General features: G+C 37.6%; 2 protein-coding genes across 2 annotated transcripts in view; both read right to left on the reverse strand.

Annotated features, from left to right (window-relative positions):
- The window catches only part of MTMR12 (myotubularin related protein 12), a 33,726-nt gene extending 24,460 nt beyond the window's left edge, over positions 1 to 9,266 (reverse strand). Inside the window, 3 exon segments of the mRNA XM_015817014.1 lie at positions 361 to 546; positions 1,127 to 1,181; positions 9,195 to 9,266. Of these exon segments, the coding sequence (XP_015672500.1) occupies positions 361 to 546; positions 1,127 to 1,181; positions 9,195 to 9,266 (313 nt within the window).
- Positions 9,267 to 13,954: 4,688 nt separating this feature from the next.
- Positions 13,955 to 23,404, reverse strand: part of ZFR (zinc finger RNA binding protein) — a 47,690-nt gene continuing 38,240 nt past the window's right edge. The window contains exons 16-20 of the mRNA XM_015817013.1: positions 21,970 to 22,067; positions 21,050 to 21,145; positions 17,923 to 18,034; positions 17,672 to 17,769; positions 13,955 to 15,380 (exon numbers count right to left, since the gene is read on the reverse strand). Of these exons, the coding sequence (XP_015672499.1) occupies positions 15,201 to 15,380; positions 17,672 to 17,769; positions 17,923 to 18,034; positions 21,050 to 21,145; positions 21,970 to 22,067 (584 nt within the window). The 3' untranslated portion in view covers positions 13,955 to 15,200. The remainder of the gene's footprint in view (positions 15,381 to 17,671; positions 17,770 to 17,922; positions 18,035 to 21,049; positions 21,146 to 21,969; positions 22,068 to 23,404) is intronic.

The raw sequence follows: 23,404 nt of genomic DNA on the forward strand, positions 1-23,404 counted from the left end.
GAGTACTAAACCTCTAAGAACTGATGAAATAGAATATCACCAACATTACCAAATACAGCTGAATCTTAACCACAGATTTTTTTTCCCCTTTAAAGATTCTAATCCTCCCCAGAACTGTGCCAAAACCAACCCTGGTATTTTCCACAAGTAATATCCTAATTTGCCAGGGATTTACTATTTTCACTTTCTGCCAAAAAAGTGCTTAAAAGTCTTTAAATAGATTATACATTCAAAACTATAAGATGTAAACTTGTACTAAATTCATTTTAGGAGAGCAATAGCTTAGCTTTCCAATATTCTATTACAAAACTTCATGCCCAAATCATTATTGAGATAAAAAGTACACAGCCATCATGTTACAAAGAGAATTTGCCCACAAAGCAGATGAAGAATAACTTTGATCACTTACATCCTCTACAGTGGATTCTTCTCCAAGGAATGAAATTTTGAAGTTTGTGCAAATAAGTTTTCCGAAAGTGCCACGATTTGATCCATCGTCTTGTACAAATTTCAAAACCATGTTCGCTTCACAAAGCACCAGCTCACCTAACAGAAGTTAAATTTACTTCTTACATTGCAATGAACTACTTAGAATCTCAAATCCCAAGTTGCTCAAATGCTATCACTATAAAAATAATATGAGCTATATATAATTAAAGGAATTTTGTTACTGTTATTGCTCTAAACTGGAGAAATAGTAGTACACTTTAAACTGCACTAACAGATCAATATTAAACACAGGGCACAGTCACCCTTAATATGAAAATAATCAAAAAATAATATTTTAAGGAAATTATATACAGTTCATCACTGCATTATAAAAAGGAACCATTATTCTGCCCTGGCATCCATTTAGCCAGTAGTCTCTGCTATTTTCATAGATATAAGGCAAACAGATTCGTTTTTCAAAGTAACACCATGCATTTTTTAAATCAAGGAGTTTTTAAGTTACACAAATTGAAAAGTATCCTAATAATAATACAATACTAATACAATTATTTGTATTTAGTTACTCATTCATTGACATACAGTATATTCCTTAGAACACAGTACATCTACTTAACTGCATCATGTAATGCACAACTACAGCATCCAATATTATGCAATATTGTTTATTTAGCATTACCTGGTAACAAGTGAGGTTCCACTTCTTTTTCTATGGGTTGCCTCACATACACTTCCTAGAAGAAAGGACATTGCATTAGTTCAGATGTTAAGCAAAAAGTTACATATTCAATAGACTGAAAACATGCTTTGAAGGCAAATTACTTCTGCTGTATTACATTGGCATGTAGAAAACATTCACCAGAGTTATTCAGTAACTTGAGACTAATCTTTTTGTGGAGAATTATAAGCATAGAGCACCAGCACAGATTACCATTACAAGAAAGCTATAATAATCTATTGTTGATATCTACTATTCCTTGCTCCCCTTTTTAGTATTAAATATTAAAAGAAGGAAAACAAAGTTCACAACCCAAACAAGAACTCAATAAAATTGCTAATAATCTTTAACTGGTGTTAAGAAAGCATTGGGAGGAATTATCATGCCCTAAATTACTCGACAAACACAGCACCTAGTATATAATACATTCTGTTCCTCAAACCTAATTAGCTACTAGCAAAACCTGGTTTTGATGGTGAAAAGGAACAGTGTAAATTAAGGATTTCTAATGTCTGAAAATGTGTCTGAAAGCTCCAAGTTTGATTGTTTTCTATTTTATATGATGGTTAATACTACCGGTAGGAAAGACCTCTGATTGCAGACTTGGGAGAAATCCTGGCAATCAAAATATTAAATTTCTATGTCATCAGACTAACAAATTATTGATTTGACTCCCTACAAATTAAGTGGGAAAAGCCAACAGAAGTAAACATATCTCTGTACTCTTTCTAGAGTCTCAACATCTTTTTAATATTGTGGTGATTGTTTGGCACTAAAATATGCAATGTGCTGAAATATGCAATGAACAAAAATATGCTTTTGTAGATAGATGTATGTTTTAAATTGAGAATAGCAACAAAGAAATTCAAATAACCAGAACTCTATCCCACTATAATATTAATACCATCAATGGAATTAAATTCCAACATCATTACCATGTAGTTTAATAAAAGGAAAACATAACATTTACTACTCTAATTGTTTGAATCTCCGTTTTTTAAAAAAAAAATAAGTCCAAAAAGTACATGCTGAATCTTCCATTTTTTCCTTTTCAATTATACCTGTTTTCTAAATGTCATATATTTTATCTACAGTGAAGCATTAAGCTTATAATAGCAACCTGAAGTCTGCATAGCCGAGAAAACAAATCAATACACCATCATTACATATTTCAGGTTAACTAGAAGTTGTTATATCAACCTAAGGCAATATGATCTAAATGAGAAAAGAAATATCATTTACAGAATTATCACCACTTACAATTTCACTGCCATTTATACTTATACTAATGATGCAATATCAGGAATTGGATTTATGCAATGAATAAATGTTTAAGGTCAATATGTAGCAGTCTCAGTATTATCTAATCTTATGTTCCTTTTTACCTTAGAGAAAGGAGCTAATTTTTTTCAAGATTGTTACATTTTGCATAAAAAATGTTTTGACAACTGTTAACAGGAAGCCAGCCAAATATAAACACAGTTAACCATGAATGTTGCATACCAGCAAACTATTTATTGTGAAAAAATAAAGGACACTTACTACAGAGCTAGTTCATAAGCAAAAAATAAACAAATACCACTTAGCCAAGACTCTAAATCTAAAATTAAATTGTTTTTCCCTAATAAGAATACTCGTTTTTGCTATATCTCATAGTTCCTTCAAGGGACTACAATGGGAGAATTAAGAAAATAATGCATATGGACTGCCCAAACACTTATCAAAAATGGCAAACTATGATAAATGCTAAAGTACTCATCATTTAGTCTTAAAAATTAGATAAAGTTGTCCTGAAATCCTGAAAATCTAGTGTTATTATTCATTTTACATCAGTTAAAGAAAGAACCTACAAACCTACAAAGCTATAAACCATCCCCAGTTGATTAACCCAGGAGTCTCCAACCTTTCCGGGTTTGCGGACCGGTATGGGGTGGGAGAGGGATGGTTCTGTGCAAGCAGGCACATGTGCTTGTGCAGCTCCATTTACACAAGGGGTGGGTGCATGTGCCCACCGCTCATGCAAGTAGAGCTTCCCGTGTAAGCGTCCATCGCTTGTGCAGCCTGGTTCTGAACAGGCTGCAGACCCCTAATTCAACCTAAGGCAGGGGTCCCCAATCCCTGGTCCGTGGACCGGTACCGGGCTGCGGCATGTCAACAACCGGTCCGCACAATCAAGCAAAGCCCCATCCGTGGGATGCAGGCAGCACACAAAACCGCACCTTTCTCCACGGAACCAGTCCCTGGTGCCCAAAAGGTTGGGGACCTCTGTACTAAGGGATAGGTTAAATTGAGTCCAACACTAGTTTCCAAGAATTTCACCAAACAAACAAAAGAACATCAGTTTAAATGTAGTTTCAGATTGCTTAACTGAAATGTGAGCTCAAGAATTATTGAATGCAATAATTCAAGTTATTTTTATTATTTCCCCAAGTCTCCATTAACTATGCTGACTGTGATTTCTTTTCTGTTAAGCAGTAAATTTGCTAAGTGATCTTAAGCCAGTCCTTCTCTCATTCTGACCTTCTCATTAAATTGCTGTTAAAAAAAAAAACTGAGAAAAACTGCATAGAAATTATTTGAAGTTTCACAATTTCATAGTATACTGGAGCAAACATAATCCTTTCATACCCCATTTTTTTTCCTCAAGCATAGTCTTGCTCACATTAATGAATATAATGTTGATGGTAAGAATTTAGACAATTTGAATATTACATTATAATATTTTATATGTGAAATTCAGATTGTTCAACTCATTCTATGTTTCTCTCTAGGAGGGCATGAATAATGAAACTAAAAAACAAGTATAACCAGTATGGAACTGGCCTGAAGGGCAAGTTCAAGTATCTTTCTTTATTAAGAAACAGTTACGGTACTATATAGACAAGCACAATAGCAGCAAAAATATTTTTGTAACTTTTTGGCTTCTTTTTTCCTTGATTTCCCCCCCCTTCCTAATCCCTCCATTTTTGTTACTTTGCATTTTATCTTTTTGAAATTTAATATTGCAAAGTAAATTTAAAAAAAAAAAAAGACAGAAAAGTAGAAGGCTAGCAGAGCATAATTGCCAGAAGACACGATGAAAACCCCTTAATTTCATAACACATAGACAGATTTAACCATAGTATCAACTAGAAATCTGTGAGAATCTAGACCAGTGTTTCTCAACCTTGACAACTTTAAGATGAGTGGACTTCAACTCCCAGCATTCATCAGCCAGCACACATGCTGGCTGGGGAATGCTGGGAATTGAAGTCCACTCATCTTAAAGTTGCCACGGTTGAAAAACAATGATCTAGACCAGGGGTAGGCAACCTTGGCTCTTTTATGACTCGTGGACTTCAACTCCCAGAATTCCTGAGCCAGCTATGCTGGCTCAGGAATTCTGGGAGTTGAAGTCCACGAGTCATAAAAGAGCCAAGGTTGCCTATCCCTGATCTAGACCAAGCTAAATCCCAAAAAAATGCTAGGGAAACACTAGAAACTTGGGACTCACAAGTCAGCATTAACAGGCACATAAATATTTGCATACCACTCAAAAGAGACAATTAAAAAAGCCAGAAAGGAAACAAAAAGATCAGAAAACCACCTGGCCAGCAATTATACACAAACAAGTAAAGATTAACACTTGGATTAACATCAGACAAACAAACAATGAACAGCCCAATCAAGTAACTACCAAGGAGAAAACGTCACCCCCACCAACACTCACAAGGCAACTTAGTGTATATAAAAATAGAAAGCAAACCCCATCTTCTAGAATTGAAGATATTACCTAGCTGGTTAATGTAACTGAACGAAAATAACCAAGCTCAGAGAACACCAAGGGTTCCTCAGTTTCATTAACATTGTCCAGCTTCAAATATAACTTGTTCCATTTGTTATATCTAGGATTTAAGTTTCCCAGAATCAGTTTAACGCTATTTCAACTGTCCACAACAGCAGGGCTTTCAACCTTTTCACCCATTGTACCACTTTTAGGATATGGCAACATCCAAGTACCCACCAGTCGCCTAGCAAGGTGTCAAAAACTTGATAAAAAAAAAAAAGGAAAAAAGTGATAAAGTACAGGTAGTCCTCGACTTACAACAGTTCACTTAGTGACTGTTCAAAGTTACAATGGCACTGAAAAAAGTGCCCCCCAAGCCACAGCCGAGCAAGACACCTGCCTGCCCGCCCGGCAGCGCTCTTCCTCCTGTCTGAGGTTTCTATTGTTGTGAGCATTTCTGTTGAGGATTGGCAGCGGAGGTGGGGTGGGGGGGATTGGTTTTTATTCCCCCCCCATCTGCTGGGTGGTTGCAGCAGGTGGCTTCACATGAGCCTGGGACACTGTGACTGTCATAAATATGAATCAGTTGCCAAGCATCTGAATGTAAATCACAAGACCCTGGAGATGCTGCAACATTCCAGCTGATTTGCGCTTCTTCTGGGCTCAGAAGAAGCACCAGGATCAGCGCCGAGCTCCAGCTGGATCCTGGTGCTTCCGCTGAGCCCTGACAGCCCTGCAGCTCCAGCCATCTCTCGCTCAGGCTTGTGCGGTGCTGCCACCGGTTCACCTCATTCCCCTCCCCTGCTACCACTTTTCTAGGATGGTCGCGTACCACCTGCCAGGTCCCAATGTACCACAGGTGGTACCCGTACCACTGGTTGAAAAGCCCTGCGCAACAGGACGCTCCCTGTATGTGCACCGTCTCAGTTATCACTAAGTTACTAACCATAAATCCTCCTAGCTACACCACTACTAATTCAAATCAGAACATTCTGAACACAGTTGCAATTTTCTCTTCAAGCATTAATCAAAAAGCTATAAAAGAAACCCATTTTGGGTTCCATTAAATTCAGGATTCTCTTCTTTCAATGGCTTCTTCCTTTATACCAAATAATACAATATCGACAGATACGTATCTTCCATGTGTATCCCATTATATTCCAGCTTCCTTCCTACTACAGTCAGCATCTTTAAGCTAACTAGAAGCCCATGGCCAAAATCCAGACAAAGCAATTCTATCTGTACTAATTGTTCCCACAAAAAATTTGCTAGTAATCCTGCAATTACTTTATTTCTAACCAAAGGATAGAAACCTGTAAGAAAGAGTCCACAAAAAAAGTGTCCATATTACAATGTACTCAACATAAAGTAGCCAACTTCATGTTGCCTGAATGTTGCATGTATGGTTAGCTTATAGTTCAGCGAGTCACATAAATCCAAAAAACTGACTTGAGTAAACTATGGTATATTTAATTATGGGAGTGTCATGTGAGCACCACCAATGTCATTATTTATATCCTGCATACATATGCTGACAATCTAGTTCTGTGACAAATTACTATGTTTCACCATTCGTTAGAAATATTGAGATGTACTTGTATTCTTTAAATACATGATGTTTCCAACATCCTTCATTTTTAGTACAACCAAGAATGAAAATAAAGGATTAAATAGATATCATATATAAACCGCAAACATCAAACGTAGAAAGATATATTTCCACTAATATTTCATTTTTTAAAATAAATGGCTTTTCATTTTAACAAATGCACTTGAAAGCAATAAGGTGGTCTCAAAGCTAACTACCATTTTTGTTAAATGATAGTTCTCAGTTGTAATGTTCATGCGATCTGCTAATTTACATATTAAATGGATATGACACATCTAGACTTGGATGCTGGTTCAAGCCACAGTTGAACTACAATTTATTACCTAGTTTTTAACCCAAAGTTTAAAACAAGTTTGCTTTTGTAATATGAGCTCCCTCTTTTGTCCAGATCAACTCTACAATATGGAACAGGAAGCTACTCAAAGATATCCATGAGGGAATGAGGTGTAAAAAAGCAGGTGTAACCTTGCAAGTGATAGCCTTTTTAAAAAAAACATATACTGTATATGCAAAAAGGAGTTTGCTTTAATCATGCCCACCATCTTGATGTTTTTAGGACAACCCCCCTCCCCAACAAGTGCTTATGAGAGGAAGTACGCCCCTTACAATCTTTTCAGGTCCTCCATATTCTCAGAGATACCCTATAGCAGTGGTGGCGAACCTATGGCACGCGTGCCAGAGGCGGCACTAGGAGCCCTCTCTGTGGGCACACATGCCGTTGCCCCAGCCTTGCCTCCCCCCACGACCCCTTCACCAGCAGCCCCCCTGGAGGAGAGTCACCCCCGAGCGTGGCCCATGCGGCTACGGACATGGCAGCCAGGCAGCGTAGTCAAGACTCTGCCCTTACACCCCACCACGCACAGTTGATGCTGCGGGGCGCAGGCAGAGGGCGTGGCTGCAATGGCACTGCTGGGCTGCCTGGGCAATCTGCGGCAGGCCCTGGAGGCAGTGAGTGGCCCTGCAGGCAGGCGGGGTGGGGGCGGGGCCAGTTTTGGGGCACTCGGTCTCTAAAAGGTTCGCCATCACTGCCCTACAGCTCATACATAGGAAGTGAAACAGGGACACAATGGATCTAAAGAAAAGTTTATTTTCACTTATCTCTGTCAGGCACTGCTTCCCTTGGGCTGCAGATCAGCACATTATGTCAACATGCCCAAAGCACTTTTTTTTTTTACAATACCCACATTTAATTGATGTACAACCAATTTGCTAAGCAATATGTAATACATTTGCTTTTCAAAACATTGGTGTTAATGGATGTTGTCATGATGCAACTATCTAAAAATGAAAATACTTTGGGACATATATCCCTTTTAGCTCTTCAGATAAATTTAAGTTGCAGTGCAGAAAAAAAAAAGAGTCTCCAAGGGGAGTAAGCTATCTCATACAGGTTTGCAGACTCCAATAGTACTTAGGACTCTCTATGCTGTTTTATCTAAAGTAAACTAGGACCACCAGATAACCAGAAGAAAATACTTAAGGTAGTATTTGCTTGCTTAAAGCAAATCTCAATGAACTTACTGAAGTGTGCTTTGGAGAATGCAGACACAGACCTTAGCACAACCGCAGTAATGATACAGGCTATTAAATGTGGCACAATTACTCTACAGCACTACAAACAGTTTCATTTTTAGTCTAACTGCAGTGAGTCTTATAGCACCTTAAATATTAACTAAGACATAAGCATGTTCAGTCTTACAGATGCAAAATGGAAGCATTTTAAGCTCCTTTTGGGAGGCCTTATGGAAATCTTATGCCCAGAAATAACTTCCCCCCAACTCCACAACTTCAAGTATTCTTTTATTAGTTCTGGACACCGCTTTTCACAATTTTATTCCCGAAGAGCCGAAAAATGAAGCAGTCTGAAGAAACCTTACTCCTTTCTCTGCAAACTCTCTTAACTCTGCTGCATCCCGACGACAAACCCCTTTAGCTTTTAAAATTGAACTTAAAACATGGGCTCGTCCCCATAATACACTGATTAACGTATATAAAAACCACATGCTTTTCCTGAGGAAGCAGGTGCTTCCAGAGGGCAATTTACGCTCAATTCACAAAGACGCACCCGGGAAGGGGAGGCAGTACAAGGATCCCGTTTCACACATGCAAATCCTCCCACGTTTTACCCTCCCCACCCCCGTTTCTTTTGCCCTTCTTACTAGCAAAAGGGAAAGACGGGAAACGGTACCTTTATCCTCTATTTTGGCAGCGCCAGAAGCCCCCATCCCCACGCCTTTTGACACACACACACACACACACACACACACAGAGAGAGAGAGAGAGAGAGTTTGATAAGCCCTTTCCTCCCGAGGGCTGATAAACCGAGATGCCAAGAGTAAAAATGCTCATTAGGGATCCTGCCCCCACTTCCTGCCCCCCCCCAAAGGCTCCCTTGAATAAGGAAGAGGGATCCCAGCCATCATTTCCTAGACTTAAGGGATGGGAGGCGGGCGTGGTTGCAACGGCGGCACCCTCGCCCACAAACAAGCCAAGTTTTTCCCCACAGGACGAGCCGCCGCCGCCGCCGCCCGAGAGGAAACCCGGGGAGCGAACCACCTTCGAGGAGGCCGCCGCTGCCGCCGCCGCCGCCTCGCGGGAACTCTTCGGAGCGCCCGCCGCCGCCGCCGCCGCCGCCCCCCCCCCCATGGCCTCACCTCGGGGCTGATGTAGGAGACGAAGGAGGGCTTGGCCGGCTTAGCCCCCGCGCCCACCCCGGCGCCCAGCATGGCTTTCCCCCACGAAGTCCCCCCCGCGGCGGCGCTGCTGCTGCTGCTGCTCCAGCCGGTGCCGGCGGGCAGGGGCGTCGGCAACGTCGTCGGCGGTGTCGGCAGCTCCTCCCAGGAGGACTCCACATCCTCCGCCTCCGCCAACGCCGCCCTGTTCCGTCTCAAGTAGTTGATCCCTCCCATCGCCGCGACCGGCCTCTGCCTGCTCTCCCGCGCGCCTCGCGGCGGCCCCTCCCCGATCCTCCCCATTTCTGGAGGAAGGGCCCCGGAGGCAGCGCCGCCATTGGGCCAGCGCGCGGTCAATCAAGGCGGCGGACCGCCCAACGGGGTGGGTGGAGGCCTTGAGCTCTGATCCTGGAGGGTTGGGAAGAGCGAGAAGAGAATCCAATCAGAAGCCTCAAGAACGAACTTTGATTGATAGTTGCTTTGTCCAATCAGTAAATCAAAAGCCTCTGCGGTTCCCTGATTGGCTCCTTCTCTTTTTTTTTTTCTGCTGGAAGTTCGGACTTTGAATTGATTGCCCGTGTATGGTCACGCTAATTACTATATATACTATATATATATCAGAGTAAAGTATACGCACAAATGAGGTTCCTTTTTTCACACACACTGCATTTTTTAAAATAAAATATTTTGAATTCTGCATGAATTCTAAGATTTATTATTTTTTTAACAAAATATTCTTAGGAGTCCGATAGAATTAAGGATGCTGAGAAACTCACACAACACACAACTATTATAGAAGAGAGATAACAAACACAGCTGGGTGACTCTGGACCATTGGGTCTCTCTCAGCCCCTCATCTTACAGGGTTATTGTGGGGGAAAATACAGGTAGTCCTCGACTTACAATAGTTCATTTAGTGACCGTTCAAAGTTACAACAGCACTGAATGTGACTTATGACCTTTTTTCACATTTATGACCATTACAGCAACCCTCCAGGATCAGAGCTTAAGGCCCCCAACCCTTTTGTCCTGCAACTCTGAGAGGAAACCAGAAAAAGCACCATTTTGTTCCTTTTATACAAGTGAAGCATTGGCAATTTATTTGTGTTTGTAAAATAGAAATAAAAAGGGCTAAAAACTGGAGCATGCATTGGAATGAGCAGCACTTCAGGGAATTGGTGTGGACAAACCATGCTGCACGGAAAAAAGGGTTCAAAGCATACTTGCTTCGTTAAGTTAAACCAGTGATGATCATCCCATTTATTGCTGACACATGGAAACCATTCTTATCTTTGGGACTGAACTACAATGAAAATTACTTCACTAAAGACCAACTGATTGTGTCCAGGGAGACTCACCAGAACCACTACAGTAAATATTTTTATTATTTTTTAATTTCATTTTTGGGTGCTGTTTTTGGTGCTTTTGTCTCAGTGTTATAAGTTTCTTCAGAATCTGAATGTCTATGTCATGGTTGTCCCAAAGGTGCTTTTCCAAAAGGCAACTGGACTTTCCTGTTGTTTTTTCCCTTGAAAACATTTCACTTTTCATCCAAGAAGCTTCTTCAGAATCTGCATAAAGCTGAGTTTTCAGAAACACTATGGCACTTTGGCCTATGGTAGGGTGTGAATTCAACCACTGTTGCCTCTCTCTTTACTTACCCCCTTAAAAATGCAATCTTGCAGCAAATCTTAGCTTTCTTGACCATGGAGGAAATACCCCAACAATTCTGACAGCCCAGATGGAATGATTCAGAACAGTTCTTACCAGCAGTTTTTTCATTGTTGCATAATAAACTCTAGAGCAGACATGTCAAACTCGTGACGTCACGCAACATATTGGAGCTTTTTCCCCATTGCCGGCAATGGGGTGAGGGCGGTTTCCCGGTGACACGTCTGGCCTGCAGTTTGACACCCCTGCTCTAGAGGGCTTGAAATAACTGATTCCTTGGCAGGGGTTCTTGAGTTCTTGTACAATTGATTTGCAAATAGCTCTGATGGTAATAGTAATTATAAAACTTAGTCTGAATAAGGGGTCACTGGTTCTGACCCCTAAAATAGTTGAAGTCATTCATCTGCAGAAAGCTTTCTCTTTTTAAAAATTCAGGAGTTTGGGGACTTGGAAAATGATTGCTTGAGGTTTCTACTCCAGTTAACTTATTTTCTGTCTCAGCTGTAGCTTAATAGAAATGCAGTATTTCCTGGAAGAAAGCAGTAATGCTATCTCAATGGCTTAAATATTAAATGACCCAGCAAGACCAATAAAACAGCTGCTTCTAGATAGCAGCCAGTTCACACCATTGTTAATCAAAGAAAATGTTTTCACTGATATGATTGTTAGATCCAAGTGAAAATTGTGTTCTAATTTCACTGGAATTTAGAAGCAATGTCCTTAACGTTGAATTATTGCTTGGTTAAGCAAGCATGCTAACATTTTTTTTTTGTTCTGTAGTAGAAATAAACAATTCCAGCACTGTTTGAACATTGCATAATGCACTATTGATGAAACCTGGTGCTTCCCAGATATTTTGGATTACAACTTGCATAATCACTGGCTATGCTGATTGGGACTTAAAAAATATTTAAAGTTTTAAAAGATTTAAGATCCGATCCACGTGTTGCCCTAGCCATGCAGGGATTTGTTTGCTTTTAATCTAGCACCATATGTGAACCAATTTCTTCAGCAATTAAACAAAGAGTAGATTTGTAAGACACCCATCTTGAATGTGTTGTATATTTCTTTTTAAAGCAGAGGACAAAAGTAACCAATTAAGTCCACATGTAATACTTGCACCACTATTTCCCAAATTCTAAAATGTATCTGAATTCTTTGAAGAAAACAAAGTCTCATCCAGGTTTTAAAAATTCGTATCTATGTATAATCACAGCTTAATCTTTTTTGTATTTACTGAGAAGCCCTACTTCATTCAGTGGTATGTATTCCCAAAGCTGTACAGAACTGCAATCTAATTTTTAGGCCTTCACATTCAAAACTTCAAGGCTAGTACAGCATATACATCACTGGACAGAGCAGTCTTCTACTGATATATGCATGGGAGGTTTTATTCCACACATCTTTTCAGTAAACAGCAATCTATTTCATTATAACCCAGCCAAAAAATACTAAATCCGTATAAACCCAGATATTCTGGTTTAATTTTGTTTTTGGAGGCAAGCTATCTGAATTTTTATACAGTTAGTCCTTAACTTATGACAATTTCAATTGCTAAGCAAGGTGATTTTTAAGTGAGTAGTTGCACCTGATTGTTAAGCAAATCGCTTGGGTAGGCGGTAAGTTTTCCCATTAGACTTCCCTTATCAGAAATCAGCTGGGAAGGTCACTATTTGTGATCACATGATCCTGGGATGTTGCTACTCTTGTGGATACATGTTGGTTGCTAAGCAGATTTTGATCATGTGACATGTTTCTAACCAACAGAAAAGAAGTCCAGTTGTCATGACTCAACTACCAGAATAAGCATAAATAAATGCTTTTCTTCTTAAGGAGCTTCTCACTTAAATTGAAGTGAGATTGGGAAAAAAAAGAATGCAAGAGAGAAAAGCTAACAAGGTTACTTGAAGTAAATTTATACAAACGCTTTACCAAGATTAAAAAATTAAACTGATATGAACCCCCCTCTTCTCCATCATCTTTAATTAACAAAATGAAACAAAGGAATAGTACAAAACCGGCAGGATTCTAATTAGCATTAGCACATTTTCCCCCTACTCTCTAGAACAGTGTTTCTCAACCTTGCCAATTTTAAGGCATGTGGACTTCAACTCCCAGAATTCCACAGCCAGCAATGCTGGCTGTGGAATTCTGGGAGTTGAAGTCCACATGCCTTAAAATTGGCACGGTTGAGAAACACTGCTCTAGAAAGCTGCTATTCATCTTTAACTCTTTACGTATACACCAGCAAATTGGTTATTTTGCTTTATGTTTGTTAAGAGATGCTGCACTAATGCTTGGTTCAGAAATTTCATTATCTGAAACTGCCTACTCTAAGGACAAACATACTGTAAAGGCAACCAGTACTTTCTTCACTGGAATGAATTTCATCTATGGAAAGTATTTGCACATGTATCTTGCTGATGGAAAGATTCCTCATTTTTCGACTCTTTAATTTTTTTTTTTTACTAGGGACAGAGAATTTTCCTCTTAAGAAACAGAAATTGAAGTTCCAGCCCCCCAAAAACCAGTTGCACATCACCAGACATATGCACATAATTTATTTTGACTTATGTGCATTATATTGTCTACATATTAAGATGTAAAATATAGTTATAATCAATATATTTTACTATTCAAGGAAGTTTGATGCCTTTTGTCCCCAGATATGTTTCTGAAGAACCAGTTAACGCTTATAGTATTTTAGATAATTTTTTCCAGATAGTTTCAGAAAAGTGAAATTCAACTCTCAAACTTTATGTGAGGGAGAAATTCATCGCAGCTGATGATTTTATTTATACTCTTATTAGAAGTGTATTTTGTCTTTCCTCCAAAAGCTCAAGGCAATGGACATGGCACATTCAAACATTTTGAAAAGTCAAGAATTTTGCAATCTGATTGGAATAGAAGGCTTAAGGTAGTTTATTGAAATTAGACCGATTCAAAATGTCATATTTCCAAGGGCAGTTTTAGGAATATTATGAACATTGCTAAACTGATATATGATAAATTAGTGTAACTAATAATAGGGGTATCTGTCCTGAGTGTACAATCAATAGTACATCACTTAGTACATTTTTAGTCTTTATTTGTGTATTCAACTGTAGTGTTGTAACAAATCACACCTGTGAACCAAAGCATACATCAACAGGCAGATGTAGACTGAATTACACCATTGCTATAATATTTAGCTGTTTGAAGGAGACGTAAGCATACATTATGGCCACAAATAATTTTCTGCTCTTTTTCCTTTATAGCATAGGCTTCAATTTATGTGAGATACTGTTATCTTCAATTTTAGGTTTAAATGTAAATTATTGTATAATTTGGTACAAAAACAGCAAAGGAACCATTTCACAGGCACTGATATGGTAAACAATTATTTTAATTCAGAGCTAATGATATTATTACCATACTTATAAAGCTCTCCAAAAATAGTTAGCCAAACTCTACCCAAACAGGAAAAACTGTCCTCTTGCTTACAGTTTCTGCAACATTTCAGAAAATTATTTTTTGGCCTTGCTATGTCAAAATCAACTGAACAAAGCCCTAGAGATGAAGCCTAAAACAATACTTTTAAAAAGCCATTCTATTAAAAAACAAAATCATGCAATTTTCGATCAATTGCTAAAATTGCTGTTCATACTGCATACAGTTTGCATTTATACTGCTAATGTGTAACTAACAACAAACCTGATTAGAATAACACAAATCTGTCTTAATTACACCATTATATCACTAGATAGACAAATGCCATGGAATTGGCAGAAACATTAAACTGAAAGCACTTAAATAGCAGGATAAGAGGTTGTTAATGCTTCACATTAAGGAGAAATACTCCTGCAGCCCCACTTTACAAAAAAGTGTTCTGCTCTAAAATATTAAGTGAAGGAGGAGCTGTATTTACCATTTCTTTTAATACAAAGCAACTTACAAGTGTGAAAGGTAAGTAAAAAATCTAAACATATTTGCAGATACACAAAGCAATTGAAACACGTTAACAATGTATTAAATACAGTACAACTTAAGTACACAGTGACCAGTTAACATAAAGAACAGAAATAAAGAGTTATAGTTATATAAAGAAAGGAGGCAGGCTAAAAACAAACCAAAAATTGAAATACAGTTTTCATTAGTAATCTTTTTCTATCATAATTAAGTCTGCACATTCTTTAAAATGGTGTGAATGCTGCACAAAAGTATTTGTAACTTTTAGGGGCAGTTGTACTTGAACAGATATTAAGAATTATTTTTTTTACAACAAATGGCTTCCATTTTCACCTTGTTGTGTTAACAATGCACACACAAATTTCTTGATTAAAAGTTATCGTAGTCCTTCTTGTCTTTTTTCCCCTCAGCTTCAAATCCATCAACTCCATCACTGTCCCTTCTCCTTTTTCGATTGCTGTGAATATTGAAACGCTGGTTCATCTGGGGCAAAGGATCCATTCCTAGAACTTTGTGGATCTGACGGAATGCAAGGAGTCTCAGTGCAAACTAGTAGCAAGAAGGATAGAAAAAGGAAATCAGATGGATTGAATTTCAACTTCATAAGAACAGAGACCGGTTAGTTTTAATTTCCAGCACCAAAAAACTTATTTAACACATTTTTTTTTCAGTACAAGAATTGTTATTTAACTGGAACTCCAGTCATCTGTGAATTACATAGGTTATATATCTGTGCATATTTGGAAATTGCTAGTTTACAGAATAATTTGGTGTGCAGATTTTTTGCTGTATTTGATTACCATGGAATTCCAAACTATGAGAAGCTCAAGAAATTTTGTGATGTCTATGTTTATACTCAGGGTGTTGTATGCAGAGATCTTGGATGTGAACTCCTCATCCTGACATGAATGTATGAGAGCATTAATATATATATATATAAAAGAGCTGCCTCAAAAAATATTTGAGATAACAACGGTCCCTAACTCGCGACTTTCCTAGAGAGATTAAAGTGCCTATAAAAAAACAATAAAGAAAAAAATGAGAGGAATCTAGTCCCCAAGACAATTTTTTCCAAGAAGGAACAAATGAGATGTTTAGAAATGATGGTTTGATATGGCAACAGTTTAATCTAGAACATAAAATGATAACTTTGCAAAATGCTCCAGAAAATATCACATTATGGAATCACATATATCTTAAAAGTGAGCCATTGATCCCAAATATATATGATATAGATGAACATTGGAGTTGAATGATGGTCATTTGGAGCCTTCAGGCTGATGTTTATAAATCTGCTATGTTGGGTGTCTAAACAACGCCAACATCTGGCTAAAACATCTTAATATGAGATGGTAAAGTTCTTCTAGCTGAAAGTTTGATATTTTGGTCAAAATGTGAGTGGGATGAAAAATTGTTATAGAAAGCATCTAAATCCTTTGAAGGATAATCGGGATAATCGCAGTATAGAATCAGAGACATTATTGTCAAGTTCAGAGACACTGGCATGAACCCCACTACAGAATGAAATAGCATGGAATACAATTTGAGATTTCACAAGCTACATATCATCTCAGGAAATGACAGGGATCGTTGTCCAAACAGGTCTTATGGTGGGAGAAAAGAAGGTATTATGGAGTAATAGATCTTAAGGCAAACCTATTTCAGATTTCTCATTCTGAGATTGATTTCTGTGTATGAGGAGAAGCTGGTGTCAACTGAAGTATATGGGCTGAAAAGGCCATCAAGAACAGAATTTGTGGTATCAGGATTAGAGAAGGACATGGTGGAGAAGAATTAGGGACCTGGAATCAGGGAAGTGATGGGCCTTTATCCATCTTTTTCTTTTTATCTTGCATGGAATTAGGTTGGCAGACCACTCAGAAGGCTTCGAACCCTTATTATTAACCCTTATTAAGTGCCTATAATGGTGATGCAGCATCCATTGCTCTATGGGCAATGGGGATGTGAAAGAAGCTAAAAGAACACAAATGCTTTGGCAGTTGCAACCTTTAAAAGCTGCTACAGGAAGTGGGAGTGTCTGGCTAAGTCAACTATGATCTTCATCCAAGCAAAAAAAGCATTTATTATGCTCCAATGCTAGCATTTGCAAAATGGGTTCTGAGAGTAATAAATTGAAAGCTGGATCATGGTGAATAACTTGTCCTGTTATGATGAGTTTTGAGTCGAGAGAAGGAGGGAAAAAAACTTCAGGAAAATCAGCTCAACCAATACTATGGTAATTGAAAAATACAATGGAAGTCATGCTTAATTGTATGGCATAGGGAAGGGAGGGGGAGAAACAGGATACTGTAAACTCTAGAAGATTTTGAATTGAGCTCTAGAGAGACACACATACATGAATCATGGGACACCATAGTGGATCTATCAGGTGTTTTAGTATTTGATATTTATGTTATATACATAATGAGGCAAGCAGGTATTAGCTACAATTTTCTACAGAACATTTCATTTTTGCTCATCTACTATTGTTTGCTTAGTGATTTCATTTTTAAAAGTCAAAAGCAATAATTTATAAATAAAATTGTGTCCATGTATAGGACAACTAGGCAATATTAGGGCTGTAAACTAAACAGGAAAGTAAAAAAGAACATAAAGAATGAAGTAGCAAACTCTTTAATGCTATTGCCAAAAGAACTATATGGCAGTGTCATGAGTTGAGCCTGACTCAAAGAAAATTTAAATAAATTACCAAATTATATAAAAAAGATTTTCCATTTACTTGAAAACAAGTGTTAAATACTACTGGGTACCACAATTGATTTTCAACTTAAATTATACTGTTGGCTTGCATATCTTCATAATTCACAACATTCAATTACCTGTGCACTTGAAGTAATGTCTTCTCTTTGCTGATCTGTCATTAAAGCCAGTGTATCAAAAGGATCTTTTTCACAAGGGTCGAGAAGACCAGGACCACCTACAAGAAACCGGATATATCAGAAATATGATTTCATCCTTACTAAAATCTAAAGAAATATGGATATGAGAAGGGCAGTATAAATTTAATAAATAAATAATCAGCAAAACTAATAATCAAGAAATTACTCGTTTTGGGTATCTATCAACTTGCCTTTTAGGATAATTCCTGAAGATATACACTCAAATACTCTTCGCAATGCATCTCCAGGGCTTTGTGGTCCAGTCGCACTGCTAATTGCCTTTTCTACTAATAATTCCATTGCCTAAATAAACAAGCAAAAATAAGCCACTGCCTAAATTTTCATTTAAATCATATAGCAAAACTTATTACTGTGGAAGTTCCTTCTGGTTTTGTGCAACAGAGTTCACCAACAATAGGTTAAATTCTTACATTCCCTGAGAAAGGCAGTGATCACATTCCATCCATGGCTAAACCCGATATCAACTATACCAAGAAGCTTGTTTTAGGAGAACGTAAGTAAAAAGAAAATTAAAACTGTCTGTAACAGACCAACAGAGTGGTGGTGGTGGTGTGACCTGTTATTAGGTGAAAAAGTGTGGTGGGATCTCCAGCTAGACTGGAGGGGGTGAGTAAGCATAGAGTTCTTGTGCTGCAGAATGTAGCACAGGCCTGATGTCCCCCAGAATCCCTGAAGCCTCAGCTGACTGTTCCCAAGGGAATTTAGTCAGTCTGCTGAAGTTATTGCAACATAGGTAACTAACCATTTATGTTCTGCTTGAGACTATTTATCAGTGGTACTGGTTGTTTGCACCTGACAAAAAGACTCTGCTATTGCTTGAGAGGGTATCTGGATGATTCCATCATTCTAAACTAATGGAAACTTTCAGTACTAACTTTTAGGAACTAATGCTCCAGTATATGTTAAGAATGTGAGGGATACAAGCAAAATGCTTTGGCTGAAGTTTAGGAATTGGGAATGATCTTTAATCCATCCACTAACAAATGTATTCAACAAAAAAGAATATGTCAACTTTAGTTCATGTACTTAAGTACGTTCAAATGGCTGGTTTGCGAAGAACACTGCTAAAACTGCTGTCTTCCTTGTAGAATGTGCTGTAAGATGCATCTTATAAGAAAGTCTTGTTTATCATACGTCTTACATCATCAAAAAGATAATGCTGAAGAAAGGAAACAAATCTTAGTCTGCAAGGCTTGCTGGGTCCTTTATGAATAAGTCTTATGGCACAAGCCAGATGATATTCATGTTTTTTCAGAAGGGAGTTAACTATTGAACGGAGTAGAGCCTGGGCCATAGAATTATAGTATCCCTCTGAAAAACCAATTTGTGTTCTCTAACTGAATGGAACTAATAGTTCTAAAGTCCTCTTGGCTAAGGCAACTGCTACCAAAAAAGGATCTTCTTGGAAAACAACCACGTGGAAGACATTTTACAAATTGAAATACAGGTAGTCCTTGGGTTACAATCAATTGTCCAGTGACCATTCAAACTTACAATAGCGTTGAATGAGGGAGACTTACAACTGATCTTTAAAGTTCTAATTATTGCAGCATTCCTGTGATCATGATCTGGGATGCTGGTGCCTGGCTCACAATTATGATGTCGCAGTGGACCATAGTCACATGATTGCAGATTGCCAACATTTCCTGTTGACTTCCCGCAAGCAAAATCAATGGGAAAGCCGATAGGAGGTTGGAAGTTGCTCCCTCTGATTTTTCACCTGCCCACAGCATCCCTGCACTCCTCCCCCTCCCCAGCATCTGCCCACATCATTCACAGTTTCAAAGTCTACCATAAAGAAAATGTTCACTTTCCTGTAACCAATTATATTGTCATATTTATGTCTGTATGGAGAAAGCTTACATATTATCTTGTTTTAATAATTCTACCTTTCCCCTACATTTCCCAGTATTACCATCTAAAATACACAGCTTGTAATACATAGATGTTAAAAATATTGAATGAATGAGCTTTTGCTTATTTAGAAATTCATTTTGCCGTGATGTAACAGATAAGTTTTGTATTTGTTTTTACTGAACTATGAATAATAAATAGTATCAGGTACTTAATCCAAGATACAGAGAAAAAAAATAGAAAATATAAAAAAGAACTTACAGTGTAAATAGACAAACCACATATTACAAATTTACCATATATGTAATAGTATACTATATTACAGGGTATTGCTATTGAGGTAAATTATAAAATCCATCCAAATTAAATAGACAAATTCTTTATTTTTAAGCTTAAGGTTTGATCCTGTAAATAAATGCAGTAAACCTAACTACTTTAGGGAGCAGAGTTTAGTGATGCTATCTCCACAAAATCTTACATCAAAAGGATATAGCTTTATCATATGACCACCACCACAAATCAAAAATAACCTTTTTTATGATCTTTCCAATATTTGGAAGAATATTTTTGATACATATGCGCTAATCTAATGGAAGTCAAGTGCCAGTGACTTATAATCTTGCAGTTCTTATACTGAAGCTGAGGTGAATCCACCCAATTGCCACAATATCTACCAATCTCTTGTATGAGATTACTAAAATCAGTATCCCAAGCTTCTTTTAAGCCGTATGGTGGTTCTCCTATTTCTAATTGCAATATAATCTGTACATGTTTGAGATAGTTGCTTTTGGTTGTTCTAAATAGCAAAATATTAAATTCTTGAAATTACCTTTACTGAAGGTGTAATAATTCTATTGCTCAAAAGAGATTTGACTTGATACTAAAAGACCCATGGTAATTTATCACTCATTTGTTGCTTTATCTGATCTTTATTAAGAAGTTTCCTATTATTAGAAATCTTTTACTCTATATTTTATTGTCTAAAATATTTCATTTTAGTCATCCATGATCATCCTGATCTATGTATGTTATCAGAGGAGTTATAATAGCTAATAAATCTTCACTTTAATAGCCTTATGAGGAAAGCTGTGCCTCTGTATTAGAGTTGAATGTCTGTTAAATAGCAATGGGATTTTATATGTGCATAAAGAGTCATGTATATAATGAACATAAAAAGTAAAGACATTGTTCAAACTATCTGCCATACAATGAACTTGCTTTGAGCAAAGTCTGTATTGCTGGAAATTCAGTTTTGTTTTTCTCTCATCCAAAATCCACTAAATCAAGGTCTATAAAATCGAGGATCTACTGTAATGTAACTTCTGAAAGAAATCAACAAAGACTGAGAAACTGACTAAATAATGCCCCTGAAAGGAAATACACCAATGCAAATATGATACATAACTTGTGATACTATGTTCATAGTTTTAAAATACTACTTACCCAGCTTGGAAAGTCAGACCAAGTGGGCACTCGCTGACAGAGATCACGAAGAATACGTATGATAATGACACAGGACTGCAGACCATTAGCTCTAGCCTTGAGAGCAATACAAAATCAAGTTAATCAATCCCAGCACCAATAGAAAAAGAGGCCTCTTAGAAAAGCTAAAATGCCACTGTTCAATGGAAGCTCAAAGACAGAAAATAAATAAGTCACTTGGAGACATTCCAGGAACTGCCATTTACAGAAGCATTTTAGGCCATGGTTAGTAGATTAACAAGTCAAGGTGCACAGGTTATATTGCAAGTCTAATATGCCTTGAATTCCTGCACACTTTGACCTAAGATTTATTTGTAACAGCAAATACAATTACCTTCCTATAATAGAAATACAAAAAGTAAAAAAGCTAACAAGTAGAGAGAATGAAAGGCTGTGGGAATCTGTTTGGTTTCTTGCTTGTGCCTTTGCTGAAGCGCAAAGTCACAGAACCAAATAGTTTCTTACCTTTCATTCCCTACACTTAATGAGCTTAAAAAAATAAAAAAGTAAAAAGTCTTACATCTAAAACACAAAGCTTTAAACACACATTCTGTTATTTAAAGCAAAGTTACTCTGCAGCCTTATGGAATACATAACAGATACCAAACATACAATTCCCCCAGAGCGAGCCAAATGTTCAACCTCGCTAGCTGGTTAGAAAAACAAGTTGACATCAAATTGGCAAGAACTGAACGAACAGTTCTTCTGTACAAAGATGAATTTTTCCCATCTAGCCATTTAATTTTATATAGGAGTACACATATTCACTATGGGTAACCTGGATTTCCCCCCCCTTTTTGATGTAGTTTAACATCCAACTGAACAACTGAACTACTCTCTCTCATAAGGCTACAAGAAGAAAGTAAAATGATGTTCCGAACCTGGAACCACTTAGCGTGGCGTAGAGCAGCCAGAGCGTCAAGGCATTTTTGCCTGTCCAAGACGTCCGGTGGGTCTTTCACCATACCCGAAGTTACATCTAAAATGGATTGAATTGGCAAAATGCAGTGAGGAATGGGTGTTTGACCAGGTGAGCAAGACAGTTCCTTAAAATAGCTTCCATGTCACACATGCCATTTATTTTGAAATCCCTGTCTCCCAATGTATATATCATCGGCAATATTCCTTAAACTGTGTATCATTTAGTCCAAAATGAAAAATAGGAGCGTAACAAAATGTTAGCTCTCAATCTTATCTTTTTACACTCATCTACTTGTGAAGAACATCTACCGGGAAAATGATTTCCCCCTAAAATTAACACGTTGAAGGAAGAATGGTTGGACACAGTGCACCAGCACAGGAAACACAAGACAGAAGGAACACAAAAATCCACTTGAATGAAGTAAAAGTTACAACAAACTGTGAGCAAAATCGATCTGGAAATTCTCCAGTGCAGGCTTCACTGAACCGAATGGGCATTTGTACAGACTTCCCATTCATTTTAATGAAACTTGTGCAGGAAACCTTCCCAGTGAATTGTGCCCTGTGTTTGTTGAGACAACTTAAAATGACCACATGCTATCTTAAAACATAGTCCCAGTTAAAAGTGAAATTCTTAAGTACTCTGAAGGTACTAAAATACCTCACATTAATGTAAGGACAAAGTGTACTTATAGAACAATCAAGGTTATTTAATTTTATGGAGTTGAAAGAAATGTGAAGTACTGTACAAACATTTAAGCCAGGAGCATCTGTACATTTTCATGTCTTACTCTGTTTTGATCTTATAGTATGAAAGTGTATGCCATATATATCCATCCCAATTTCATCTAGAAAGATACCAAGAGAAAACTAGAAAGATTTAAGAAAAGGTGGGAAAAACCCGAAACCATGAAGACCAAAAGTTCTATAGAAAGAAAAACACTGTACCTATTCAAAACCTTAACATGATTTTGCCAATTGTGTCTAAACATGTGGCAGATATAATTTTATATCAATTTTAAGTAACTGTGATTTTGAAACTACGACTTAGCGACAGCTTTGATTTTGCCAAAGTGAGCTTGCTGTTACAATAAACATTTAATGTGCCACAAGACACAACTGAACATTAAAAGGTAACCTAATGCAAGCAAACATACTAGTAACAGCAAATCAAACACTCAAAAAACACACCAAGAAAGAATGTAAAGTCAAGGAATTAACAGATCAGGCTTGACAGTCATCATCAATGAGGACATGAAGAGAAACAGATCAAGAGGAAATGTCAAGCTTGAAATTATGTCATATATGATCTAAGTACAGAATATTTTAATTTTATAGAGAACGATGTGTCTGTGGAAATCCTCATGAATATTTTCCATGGAATTTATGGGGCAT

Source organism: Protobothrops mucrosquamatus, unplaced genomic scaffold, assembly GCF_001527695.2.
Source record: "Protobothrops mucrosquamatus isolate PMUCROS unplaced genomic scaffold, P.Mucros_1.0 scaffold548, whole genome shotgun sequence".
Classification (NCBI taxonomy): Eukaryota; Metazoa; Chordata; class Lepidosauria; order Squamata; family Viperidae; genus Protobothrops; species Protobothrops mucrosquamatus.